At 44.7% G+C, this 13771-nt stretch overlaps 1 protein-coding gene across 2 annotated transcripts in view; it reads left to right on the forward strand.

Annotated features, from left to right (window-relative positions):
* Positions 1 to 13771, forward strand: part of ston2 (stonin 2) — a 144458-nt gene that overhangs the window by 20271 nt on the left and 110416 nt on the right. For both annotated transcript variants that reach the window (XM_068038578.1, XM_068038579.1), the window contains exon 3: positions 1825 to 2052. In XM_068038578.1, the coding sequence (XP_067894679.1) occupies positions 1825 to 2052 (228 nt within the window). The remainder of the gene's footprint in view (positions 1 to 1824; positions 2053 to 13771) is intronic.

The raw sequence follows: 13771 nt of genomic DNA on the forward strand, positions 1-13771 counted from the left end.
TTCAGATTCTTCTGCATCTCAGAGCTCTGCAATCTTTCGCCATTCAGATAATATGCTTTTTTAGTCTTCCTGCCAAAATGGACAATTTCACATTTTACCACATTATACTCCATTTGCCAGATCTTTATCCACTCACTTAACCCATCTATATCCCTTGATAGCCTCCTTAGTCCTCTTCACAACTTACTTTCCGACCTATCTTTGTGTCATCAGCAAATTTAGCAACCATACTTTTGTTCCCATCATCCAATATAAATTGTAAAAAGTTGAGGCCCTGGCACTGATCCCTGCGGCACACCACTCGTTACATCTTGCCAACCAGAAAATGACCCATTTATGTTTACTCTCTGTTTTCTGTTTACTAGCCAATCAATCTTCTATCCATGCCAATATATTACCCCCTATACCATGAGCTTTTATTTTCTGCAATAACCTTTGATGTGGCACCTTATCAAATGCCTTCTGGAAATCTAAGTACAGTACATCCACTGGTTCCCTATTATCCACAGCACATGTTACTACTTCTAAGAACTCCAGTAAATTGGTTAAACATGATTTCCTTTTCTCAAAACCATGTTGACTCTCCCTGATTACCATGAGTTTTTCTAAGTGCCCTGCTGTAATGTCTTTAAGAATAGCTTCTAACATTTTCCCTAAAATAGATATTAACCTAACTAGCCCGTAGTTTCCTAATTTCTGTATCCCTCCCTTTTTGAATAAAGGAGTTGCATTCGTTATTTTCCAATCGAATGGAACCTTCCCCAAATCTAGGGAAATTTGGAAAATTAAAACTAACACTTCAACTATCTCACTAGCCACTGCTTTTAAGACCCTAGGATGAAGTCCATCAGCCTTGGAACTTGTCAGCCCACAGCTCTATCCGTTTGCTCAGTACCAGTTCCCTGGTGATTGTAATTTTCTTGCGTTCCTCCCTCCCTTCCATCTCCTGATTTACAGCTATTTCTGGGATGTTACTTGTATTCTCTATAGTGAAGACTGATGCAAAATACCCAGTCAATTCATCTGCCATCTCCTTATTATTCATTATTAATTCCCCAGACTCACTTTTGATAAGGCCAAAGCTCAGTTTGTTAACTCGTTTTTTAAATAGCTAAAGAATTTCATGCTATCTGTTTATATATTTCTAGCTAGCTTTCCCTCACACTTTAATTTTTCCCTCTTTATCAATATTTTAGTCAATCTTTGCTGTTTTTTTATATTCTGTCCAGTCTTCTGACTTGCCTACCATCTTTGCACAATTATATGCTTTTTCTTTAAGTTTGATACTATCTTGAACATTTTTTAGTTAAGCACGGATCGTGGGTCCTTCCCTTGGAGTTTTCCTTTCTCTTTGGAATCTATCTTATTCTGAAATATCCCCTTAAATGTCTGCCACTGCATCTCTGTTGACCTATCCCTGAACCTAATTTGCCAGTTCACTTTAGCTAGCTCTGCTTTCATGTCCTCATAATTGAGAAGGTCATATAGCAAGTCTATATTTTTGCTGAGCGCAGGCTGGTTGCATTAATTTTTTAACTTATAAAAGTGAAGGTCATAATCATTAGTTGATGTTAGAACAGTCCTTTTTAATGTTAGTTTTTTTCCTTTTTTCCTGCTTTTTGTCTCAGGCTATATTTTCTTAAAGTACTTAAGACTAAATAATTATTTAAGTTTTTTGATAGTTTTCTAAGCTGCTCTTGTGGAGAGATGAATTGTTTTTAAATCAAAGTTTTGTTTGTAGTCTGTTGAGTGATTATTAGGTCGTGGGATTAGGCAAGCTTGGTAGACTCTGTGATGATGTGAAAATAATTTTATGACCAACAGTTGGAGACAACAGAAACTATTCCCCAGCCTTGTTTGCATTACTTGGAGATGATAATTATCTGGACCATACAGTTCACCATGCTTCCTCATCCATTCAAAGTAGTCCTTTGGTCAGAAGTCAGCATACCCCAGTATGTTCGACACAAACAGCATCTGTGCCCAGTGGGTGGATCCAGTTTGATGACCAACCATGGCCTAATCATTCACCACTCTGCCCTCAGTTAACAGGTTAGTGATTAGAATATTGGTGTAGCTGTAAGTAATTTTGTAATTCATTATTCACTTGTTACCCAAACGAATGCTGGCAGTGACAGTGTTTTTGCATTTATTACTGTTAGTATTTGCTTAGCTTTTCTTAAACTCTTAGGGTGCAGAATTCATATGCGTAGCGCTGGTTCTAGTGGTGCTACAAAGGCATACCTGGCTTTCCTGGGAGCAGGCTGTGGGTGTCTTAAACGCATTGAATTGGCGCTATCCTGATGCTACACAGCTCTATCGACTAATATAATGCTAGGATTCTAAATTTGGACAACCTAGGTCCTGGCAACGTCTGTGTGTCTACTGTTGAAAAAGATTAGTGTGTCTGGGTCCATAGCAGGTAGGTTAATTTTTTAAAAAAATTTTAATTTTTTTTTTTCGTCTACAAAGTGCCAGAAAATACTCTGGAGTGCTTTTAGAAGTGTTGTGGTGAGTTACTGCGTTTGCCAGAGAGCCATCCTCTGAAAGCAAGAACTCAGAAGAGAAGGTTGTGGAAAGCAGGAGGTCCACGGTCACACCGTATGCTCATCATGCCGGATAGCAGAATAAAGATCTGCTGGGAATTGAGAAGGGGCATAAGGCAGGAAGATGCTGTCATCCTTGATGTTATCAGCGATGTGAAATGATACGGGCTCTATTGCAACCAATACCATGATGTAGAGAAACATTTCCTTTGTAGTGATCAGAAGATGCAGGTTTCCTTGTGGCCTCATTCTATCATGTGCCACCTTGTCCTGCAAGAGAGAGCGCAGAATGTCAGTTGTTGCGTAGCACTGTGTTTGGGTGATATGCTTGCCATAGCTGAATAGCTTTGAGATATGTGGATGCAGTGAGAGATGGATGTAGGCTGGCAGCATTGGTAGGTGTGTGCAGTATCTGGATGTTAAGTGGGAGTGCTGCTGGGTGAGTGATGAGGGTGTGGTGCATTGGGTAGTGTGGTGGGTAGATGTCCTGTGAAGATGCATTCACTGCCATTGACTACCTTTGTGCAATCATTAGACTCCTTGTGGCACTGCAGTCAGGTCCTGACTGCAGGAGTTGACCTTCTTGGCCACCTGTTCCCACTCTTTTCTGAAGGTGGTCCTTGGATGGTCTCCTTGTCTCCCACGGGACTGAGGCATGTCTCCTCGTGCCTACCTGCAAACCTGATGCCTCCAGCTCTGCAACTGTCACAATGGATTCATCTGTCTGTCCTGGTGTTCAGTTTCCAAGAATTTCCATTACAGAAATCTTTTTGTCCAGCTCCCTTTTAAGAAAGATTAGGCTGCCTGTACCTGTGCTCGGCAAACAACGTTGCTTGGGAGTTCTGTTCTGAGCAGAGCTCACCTGCAGCGTTAAAAGGCAGAGATTGGAGTTGGAGGCACACCAACAAGGGCTGCAATCATTCAGATGAGGTGAGTACATGAATTTTGAATTCTGCCTGCTTCAATCTGAGCAGGCGCGAGCAAATTTCAAATTGTGACCTCCGCACCCAAAAATTGGGGCAAACAAATTTCTAACCCTAAATTTCTTGAAGCTCTTTTTTTGAAAGCTTGGGAGTTCAACTTCAAACTGGATTGAGATCTACACTACAGCTGTCCAGGAGACCATGCTATAATTAGGGCTTCTTTTGGGCCTCCTTATCTCGAGAGACAATGGATACGCGCCTGGAGGTGGTCAGTGGTTTGTGAAGCAGCGCCTGGAGTGGCTATAAAGGCCAATTCTGGAGTGACAGGCTCTTCCACAGGTGCTGCAGAGAAATTTGTTTGTTGGGGCTGTTGCACAGTTGGCTCTCCCCTTGCGCCTCTGTCTTTTTTCCTGCCAACTACTAAGTCTCTTCGACTCGCCACAATTTAGCCCTGTCTTTATGGCTGCCCGCCAGCTCTGGCGAATGCTGGCAACTGACTCCCACGACTTGTGATCAATGTCAAAGGCAAAATACTGCAGATGCTAAAAATCTGAAATAAAAACAAAGTGGTGGAGATACTCAGTAGGCCAGGCAATATCTGTGAAAATGTTAGATGCTACCTACCTGCTGAGTGTGTTTCCAACATTTACTACTTTTATAGCTAGGTCTGTTTCCTTACACTGGGATACGTGGGTGGATCCCTGGAATATGCGGCCTCGGAGGATAAGAGGTGAACAGTAGCCTAGTGGTTATGTTACTGGACTAATAATCCTTTGGGTGCTTGGGGGAGCTGGTCGACTGCTTGGGCTGTCAGCTGGCTTGCTTTGACGACAGGGTGGGTCTACTGTCTGGCCTGTCCTAGGAGTACATGGGTGGGATTGGTTGCACCTTGTGCCACACAATGTTGCACTTGGATATTCTTTTCAGTCAGTGGCCTTGGGTTGGGGGGGTGGCTGTGCGTGATGTGATGCCGTTTCCTGTGCAGTGGCTTCAGGTCTGGGAGCGGGTGGTGGTGATGGAGACCTATGCCCAGACTCAGGCTCCGGGTCTGGAGGGTGCTGGTGGTCAGCAGTGGAGTGGCGGGGAGAAGTGGCTTGCCTGGAGGGTGGTCTGTGCCACAGGGAGTGGGCTGCATTTTCCCAGCCCTGAGGTCGCAAAGGTGGGTTGGTGCTGAGGTGCGGTTTTATTGTTGGGGGGTGGGGGGGGTGCAGTTATTGAGGCGGGGTATTATTGAGTAGGTTTTTTGCTGAGGTGGGGGTTTATTGAGGGGAAGGTTTTATTGAGGGGGTTATTGCTGAGGTGGGGGGTTTATTGAGGGGTTTTAATGCTGTGTGATGGGGATTTATGCTGAGGCAGGGGGTCTGTTTAGGGAGTTTAGTGCTGAATTTGAGGGGGGGGGGCTTTCTTGGATGTGCACAGGTGCTGCAAGATGGCAGTGGAGGAGCATGAAAGTCTGTGGATGTTGCTGCAAGCAGCCTGTGTCAATGAGCAGCACCCCCCCCGACTGCCGCCTCCAAAAGCTCTGCGGGTCCTGTGTTTTATTCCTTTGGCAAGCAGCTAGAGGTCATCACGCAGGCTCTTTCGGCAGACCCAGCGGAGGAGACCTGATGGGTTCAACGACCACGAAGGAGATACAGCAAGGCAACATTCCACATGTCTCAAGGGCATTGGCTCAAGTATAAAGGAGCTGACAGCCAGAAATCTAGCTATGGGTAAATAACCCCTCTGCCTTGATGGCAGGCTCCCTAGCCAAAGGCTAGGAGAAGGACACTCTGACCTTCTATCCTCCTATCTTGCGAGCTGATATAGTGAGCAAAGAAGGCTTCTACTGTGACCTGCACAACCTTCTTCTGAAGATTGATTCCAAGGATAAGCTCATCATACTTGGAGATTTCAATGCAGGAGTTGGGTGTGACCAAAAGCATTGGCTAGGTGTCTTGGGCAGACATGACATTGGTAACTGTAATGACAATGGTTGACTTCTGCTGGATTTCTGCATAGACCATGAACTCAACATCACTGATTCTCTATTCCAGCAGAAAGCCAAATTTAAGACCACTTGGAGGCATCCGCGCTCAAAGCACTGGCACCTTTTGAATTATATTCTGGCTTGCCAGTGTGACCTATGGGATGTACTATGCACCAGAGTTATGCCCAGTGCTGACTGTTCGACTGACCACAGGCTGGTTCGAGCTAACGTTGCCTTCAGAATCAACTCTTGGTAGACTCCTCGTTGTTAGAGTATGTCCAAGTTGTAAATGACTTCATCTTCTGTGGTCCACTCATGACGGAAGAATCTGATGTGGGATTATCAATGTCCACAGAACTGGCAGTTCATATTGGCGTTGTTGGTGCTTGGGGGATTTTCTGCAGCTGCGCTACCTCTGGTTTCCCTCTGGGCCTGTCGGATGTTACGAGTTTGGTGTAGATAGTCCTCGAAACATGCTGAACCAAATTTCATTGCTTGCATCTATGTGGACCAGTCAGCTGCAGTGTTTTCCTAAGTGAGGTGGTCTGAAATGCAGAAGTTTGTAAGGCCCTTTTTTAAGGGTCATTTGTACTGACCACCTTGATGTTGTTTGCCCTGAAACAATTCCCCATAGACGATCTGCTTGGGGGTTCTGTAATTATCGATGGAGACTTGGGCTGCTCATCTATTGAATTTTCTGGAGAGTGATCTCCATGCTGTTGAGGACCTCCTCGTTGTTTGTGACTTTGTCCTGCCATCGATTTCTCATGCTGGGCCTCAGGTGTCTTTGGAAGCACTGATATGGTGCCTATAGCAGACCCAGGATTCTATGCCTTACAGCACAGTGGTAAGGACAATGGCTTGGTAGAGTTTGATTTTAGTCTTCAGTTTAATGCCATGATGCTTCCACACACAATCATGGAGTGGGCCATAGGCAGAGCTTGCTTTTGGATGTATGCATGGATATCTTCATCAATATCTTTATAAGTTCTTTGCCAGCACCTTTCAAACTCGTGACCTCTACCAACTGGAAGGACAAGGGCAGCAGATACATGGGAACACCACCACCTGCAAGTTCCCCTCCAAGCCACACACCATCCTGACTTGGAACTATATCGCTGTTACTTCACTGTCATTGTGTCAAAATCCTGGAACTCCCTTCCTAACAGCACTGTGGGTGTACCTACACCCCAAGGACTGCAGCCGTTCAAGAAGGCAGCTCACCACCACCTTCTCAAGGGCAATTAGAGATGGGCAATAAATGTTGGCCTAGCCAACAACGTCCATATCTCATAATCACATGAAAAAAAGTGGCATCCCTAGAGAACACACTACCAAGGTATGTGAGAATTTTTCTACATCCTTAAGACTGGTACCATAAATGGTTATGTCTGGTGCTTTATAGCGTGTGCCAGCTGCTGGCTGAAACATAGCCTTGGTCTTTGAGACATTGATTTGGAGACCAAAGGTTTTGACAACTCTCGAGTTTGTTTGCCATAGTCTGGATGTATTCCTTCTTGTGGGCAGCTAGGGCACAGTCATATGCATATAGAAGCTCCCTGGTTACTGTCTCTGCCTTTGGTGGAGGCATGCAGAACCTAATGTTGATATCTGCAGGCATATTTCTAGTGGCTTCCTTAAGCATTGAAGCAAAGAGAGGATTTCAGAGTTGGGGAGCCATGATGCATCCTTGCTTTATGCTGCTGGTTACCACAAAGGCATCGGACATCTCACCAAGCCACACACCATCCTGACTTGGAACCTATTCGCCATTACTTCACTGTCGCTGTGTCAAAATCCCAAGAATTGCAGCGGTTCAAGAAGGCAGCTCACCACCATGCCATAATGCAGTAGATGCAGGATTTTGACTGACTTGTTTGGACTTCCTGGCTCGGAGAGCAAGTACCATGCACCAGGTTGACACTGACTGTTGAAAGCTTCAGTTAGGTCTGTCAAGCAGACAGCTCCTTGCATGGCATAAGTTATCTTGACATCAGCCTTTTCCTTCTGTCTGGCACGCACTTGGTCAAGGAGGTGCCAGCTTAGATTGTGGATGTTGCCAGGTTGTCTTGTATTTTCCTTTCGGGCAGCTGAGTATGGCTTGGCACACAGCAAAAGTAAGAGAGTTCCATTTGAGTTTTCCTTTCCAATTCCATATTGACCGAGGATGCCTGTCCATGTGAAATCCCACATCAGGATAATTTTTTTGTCTTTAGGGATTGTTGGTAAGAGATGGCCCAGACCATCATAGGACCTCTCCTTTGCATTGTCACTGTTAGTCATTGTGGGAGCATATGCACTTATGAGTGTTGCATGTCTCCCGTGTTGTTGCATGGGAAGGCGTAGGCTCACCAGGCATTCACTGAAACTTCTGGGAAGGTTTCTCCGACCCTTTGTAATCTCTCTCTCAATGGCGAAATAAGTGTATCCTGTTGCTGTTTCTTAAGCTGGCCTTCTCCTTTAGTCTTGTCTTCAGCTATGTCTACATGTTATGACCTGGTGAGAAAGGGGTCTAGGGTTCCCTTTCAGCCTTCACCTAGTATTATCGTAACAGGGTTTAATTTTAAACGCACTGTGTTTTAGCTCCCCCTTGGTGAATCCTTGTTCACCACTTTCCAATTATAAGAAACAAAGAAACCAGCACAAACAGGTTTTCTTAGGTTTAAAGAAAAGAAGGTTGAAATTTATTAAACTTAAACTTAAAATCTAATTCGGTTGACACCTATGGATACATGACGCGCCCATGCTAGCATGCATACACAATACACACATGCAAATAGCGACAGAAAAGAGCAGAAGAAATAAAGTGGCAAAAGTTTGAGGCAATATCTGATGAGTTTATGTTCTGGTTCTTCGAGCTCACTTAGAGTCCTTGATTGTAGGTAGATCTTGCTTGTCGTTGGGGCCCGGTATTATTCTTAGATCTTGTTCGCTGTAGGAGACCTTTCTCTCTCTTGGGGTTCATGTGTCTTCAGTGGATTCAGAGGCTTGTGAGAAAGAGATGGGAGCAGACAGGAGAGATCTTCACAGTCCAGGAGCAAACAGTCTTTGAGTTCAAACTCTCAGTGGCTAGTTCAAAAGACCCTGGAAAAGCCAGTTAGTCATGTGAACAGCTTGTCTAACCAGTCCTGGATTGTATCACCTTAGCAGTCTCTGGAATGCTCCTCTTACACACAATACCTGGTGATCAAGGTCCATTGTGGGTTGAATGTGTCCGGGAATGGTCGTTTGACCTTCCAAGCACTGTCTGTTAAAATGCAAATGTCTTTCCAGCCACAGCTGATCTGTTTAACAAGTCATTTTCTTGCTCCAGCAACATTTTAAAATCGATGTTCATTACAAAATTAATGTGCCTCATTTTTGGCAGGTGGGGGCCTAGCATGGCACAACACCATAAGTTCCCTGGGTACGAGAGCTGAACAGCATTCAGGTCTATTGCTGGGTTGCTGATCAAGTAATGTGCAGACGTTCCAGCATGCCACCGTCATGGTTGGTGCCTTTGTGTTTGTCTTTCTTCTGTAGTTTCTTACTGCTAGATTGAGTTGCTCCCAGCCACGGTGTGCTGGCCAATAACGTGAGAAGCAGGCTTTGTTTACACCTCTTTTTATTGGCCTGTCTGGTGAAAACTGGCTAGCTGTGCACCCCCAATTAGGGCAGCTCGGTTGTCAAAGTGCTGCCTGACGCTGATGTTTCCGGGTGCATCTAGCAACTGACCATTGTCTAAGGACCGCCTACGTGCAGGTTGAGGACTGTGACTTCCAGTGTGACTGCACCTGTTGCTTCCCACCGCTATAGGACTTGGTTGTATGTCTGCAGGTCACACTTTGCAGCTAAACCTATGCTAAGGAATTTGTTTATAGTGGAGGAAGGGTGTGTGCTATTGTCCCTACTCTCTCAGTTGCTTTGCATAATTCCAGAGGTGAGGAGGATCCAAGACATCTAAATAGCTTGGCCGGTAGAGGGTGTTATTCTGCTTTCGTCCTATGCCTCAGTCCACACTGCGTTACCATTGTGCCATATCCGCCGAACATAACAAATATTTGTAGATGTCGCCTTCAATGCTTTGACTTTGTTTCGCCCTTCCAGCATCTGTCCCTCCACTGTGAAGTAGAGGTTATCAGTGTTCACCAGGAGAAGGGGTAGATAGGACTTGAAGTGAGGAGCTGTAGATCCAGAGAGGATCTCTGATTGGAGATCAGACTCCTTTTCACTAATGAAGCATTAGCTAGGACCAATCTAGTAAACAAGATGAGATTTGCCTCACAACCTTTGAACTCCACAATCTTTGAACCTTCCGAATCAAACCATCACTCAAAAAGGGAACTACAAGTCCATAGACTCTATCTATCAGGCGAAAAGGCAGTTTTCCAGAGCAGGCTTGAAGACAGACTCCTCAGTGACCTGACTCCGGGCAGTGATGTTAATCCAGCAGAGGAGTGGGAACAGTTGAAATCCGCCCTTAAAGAAACAGCTGCAGAAGTGGTTGGCTTCTTAACCAGAAGAAAGCAAGATTGGTTTGATGAAAATGACTTCTAAATCCAAGAGCTTTTTCAAAAGAAATGCTCCTGCCACAATAGTTGCTTGCATGCCCTGATGACCAGGCTATAAAAGCTGCATATGGGGAAGCCTGCAGCACTCTGCAAACCTACCTCCGAGTCATCCAAAACAACTGGTGGGCAGCACTCTGAGGATACAAATGTATGCAGATATGGGAGATATGAGATCCTCCTACAAAGCTTTGAGATCTGTATATGGGAACATAGGAACAGGAGTAGGCCATTCGGCCCTTGGAGCCTGCTCTGACATTCGATAAGATCGTGGCTGATCTGATTGTGGTCTCTACTCCACTTTCCAGTCTACCCCCCATAACGCTTGACTCCCTTGCCTATCCAACTCAGCCTTGAATAAATTCAATGATCCTGCCTCCACTGTTTTCTGTGGAAGAGAATTCCACAGACTAATGAACCTCAGAGAAAAAAAAATTGCTCATCTCTGTCTTAAAAGGGAGACCTCTTATTTTTAAACTATATTCCCTAGTTCTAGTCTCTCCACAAGAGGAAACGTCTTCCTGGTATCCACCCTATCAAGTCCCCTCAGGATCTTGTATGTTTCAATAAGATCGCCTCTCATTCTAAACTCATTGTTTGGATGAAAGGTCACAGACCTGAAACGTTAACTCTGCTTCTCTCTCCACAGATGCTGCCAATCCTGCTGAGTATTTTCACTACTTTTTATGTTCCATTCCCCTTGCAATAAATGACGACATTCCATTTGCCTTCCTAATCACTTGCTATACCTGCGCACTAACTTTTTGTGATTCATGTACCAGGACACCCAGATCCCTCTATACCACTGAGTTCTGCAATCACTGTCCATTTAAATAATATACTGCTTTTCTAGTCTTCCTGCCAAAGTGGACAAAGTTCACATTTTCCCGCATTATACTCCATCTGCCAAATTTTTACCCACTCACTTAACCTGTCTATATCCCTTTGTAGACTCTTTAGCTGCTCTTCCTACCTATCTTGGTGTCATCGGCAAATGTAGTTTTTTAAAAAATCAGTCATGGGACGTGAGCGTCGCTGGCTGGGACAGCATTTGTTGCCCATCCCTAATTGCCCTTGGACTGAGTGGCTTGTTAGGCCATTTCATAGGGCATTTAAGAGTCAACCAATTTCTGTGGGTCTGGAGTCACATGTAGGCCAGACCAAGTGAGGATGACAGATTTCCTTCCCTGAAGGACATTAGTGAACCAAATGGGTTTTTACAACAATCGACAGTGGTTTTATGGCCGTCATTAGACCAGCTTTTAATTCCAGATTTATTAATTGAGTTCAGATTTCACCATCTGCCATGGTGAGATTTGAACCCATGTCCCCAGAGCATTAGCCTGGTGGTCTGGATTACTAGTCCATCGACACTACCACTACACCACAGCCTCCCCCTTAGTTACCATACATATGGTCCCTTCATCCAAGTCATGGATATAGATTGTAAATATATGAGGCCCCAGCACTGACCTCAGTTGCATTGCCAACCTGAAAAAGACCCATTTACCCCTATTCTTTGCTTCCTGTTAGCTAACCAGTTCCTTTATCCATGCTAATATGTTACCCCTGACACCATATGCTCTTATTTTCTGTAGTAACCTTTGATGTGGCACCTCATCAAATGCCTTTTGGAAATTCAAGTACACCACATCTACTGGTTCCCCTTTTATCTACGTTACCTGTTACTTCCTCAAAGAACTCTAATAAATTAGTTAAACACAGTTTCCCTTTCACAGTACTATGTTGACTCTGCCTGATCCCATTATGATTTTCTAAGTATCTTGCTATAACCTCCTCAATAATTGATTCTAGCATTTTCCCTGTGACAAATGTTAGGCTAGCTGGCCTACAGTTTTATGCGTTCTATGTCCCTCTTTTTTTGAATAATGGTTGTTACATTTGCAATTTTCCAATCTGCTGGGACCCTTCCAGAATCTAAGGAACGTTGGAAGATTACAACCAATGCTTCTAGTCTCTCTCTGCAGTCACTTTTAAGAACCTCGGATGCAAGCCATCACATCCAGGGGACTTGTCAGCCTTTTGGCCTAATAGTTTTCTCAGTACCTTTTCCATGGTGACTGTGATTGTTTTAAGTTCCTCCCTCCCTTTCGCCTCTTGATTTTCAAGTATCTTGGGGAAGTTTTCTAAGTCTTCTACAGTGAAGACAGACACACAATATCTGTTCAACGCTTCTGCCATTTCCTTGTTTTCCATTATTAATTCCCCAGATTCTCACTCTCTAGAGGACCAACACTCACTTTAGTTACTCTTTTCCTTTTGAAATACTTGTAGAAACTCTTACTATCTGTTTTTAAATTACTTACTAGCTTTCAGTCATACTCTGATTTCTCCCTTAGCTGGTTCTTAAAATCTGTCCAATCTTCTGACTTGCCACTAATCTTCGCAGCATTGTACAGTGTTTCTTTCAATTTGATACTGTCCTTAACCACCTTATTTAGCCTCAAATGATGCGTCCTTCTCAAAGAGTCTTTCTTTCTCACTGGGATAAACCTTTGAAAGTTATTAAATATCTCCTTTAAATGGGCTTTTCCACCAGGTGCAGTCACCACTAAAATCTTTGTATGGCACAACCCTGCTCATAGATAAAGATTCCATCTCTCGTCGATGGCCAGAACACTTAGAGCCTATTTGGTGACCAGCGGGTGGTGCAGGAGACGTCCATCGTAAAGATTTCACAGAGGGAAGTGAAGTCTGAGCTGGATGAACCACCAACTTGTGAAGAGATCAAGCCATAATGGAATAGCACAATTAAAATCTCACAAAGCCCCTGGGATAGATAGGATTCCAACGAGGTCTGTAAACGGAGGAGATGTGATCCTTCATTAGTTTACAGATCTGTCCAAGTGTATCAGGCCTGTGTCCTCAGTACCTTGCTCTATGGCAGCGAGGCCTGGACAACGTATGCCAGCCAAGAGCGACGTCTCAATTCATTCCATCTTCACTGCCTCCGGAGAATACTTGGCATCAGGTGGCAGGACCGTATCTCCAACACAGAAGTCCTCGAGGCGGCCAACATCCCCAGCTTGTACACACTACTGAGTCAGCGGCGCTTGAGATGGCTTGGCCATGTGAGCCGCATGGAAGATGGCAGGATCCCCAAAGACACATTGTACAGCGAGCCCGCCACTGGTATCAGACCCACCGGCTGTCCACGTCTCCGCTTTAAAGACGTCTGCAAACGCGACATGAAATCCTGTGACATTGATCACAAGTCGTGGGAGTCAGTTGCCAGCGTTCGCCAGAGCTGGCGGGCAGCCATAAAGACGGGGCTAAAATGTGGCGAGTCGAAGAGACTTAGTAGTTGGCAGGAAAAAAAACAGAAGCGCAAGGGGAGAGCCAACTGTGCAACAGCCCCGACAAACAAATTTCTCTGCAGCACCTGTGGAAGAGCCTGTCACTCCAGAATTGGCCTTTATAGCCACTCCAGGCGCTGCTTCACAAACCACTGACCACCTCCAGGCGCGTATCTATTGTCTCTCGAGATAAGGAGGCCCAAAAGAATTACATAATGCTAGGAGAAAGGGACAGGACCTTCGCGATGCAGTAATTGTATCCCTTGACAAAAACAAAGGAGAGGAGTTTGACTGTTCAAACTACCTTACTCTCCATTGCAGGCAAAATCTTGGCCATAATGCTTCGAAATATACTTGTTCCGACAATAGATGAAGAAAGCCTCCTTGAAAGTCACAGCGGATTCAAACCCAGTAGGGGAACTACAGATGTGTTTTTAGTTCTGAGGCAGACCCAGGAAGTGTGTCGAGA

Source organism: Heterodontus francisci, chromosome 9 (genome assembly GCF_036365525.1).
Source record: "Heterodontus francisci isolate sHetFra1 chromosome 9, sHetFra1.hap1, whole genome shotgun sequence".
Classification (NCBI taxonomy): Eukaryota; Metazoa; Chordata; class Chondrichthyes; order Heterodontiformes; family Heterodontidae; genus Heterodontus; species Heterodontus francisci.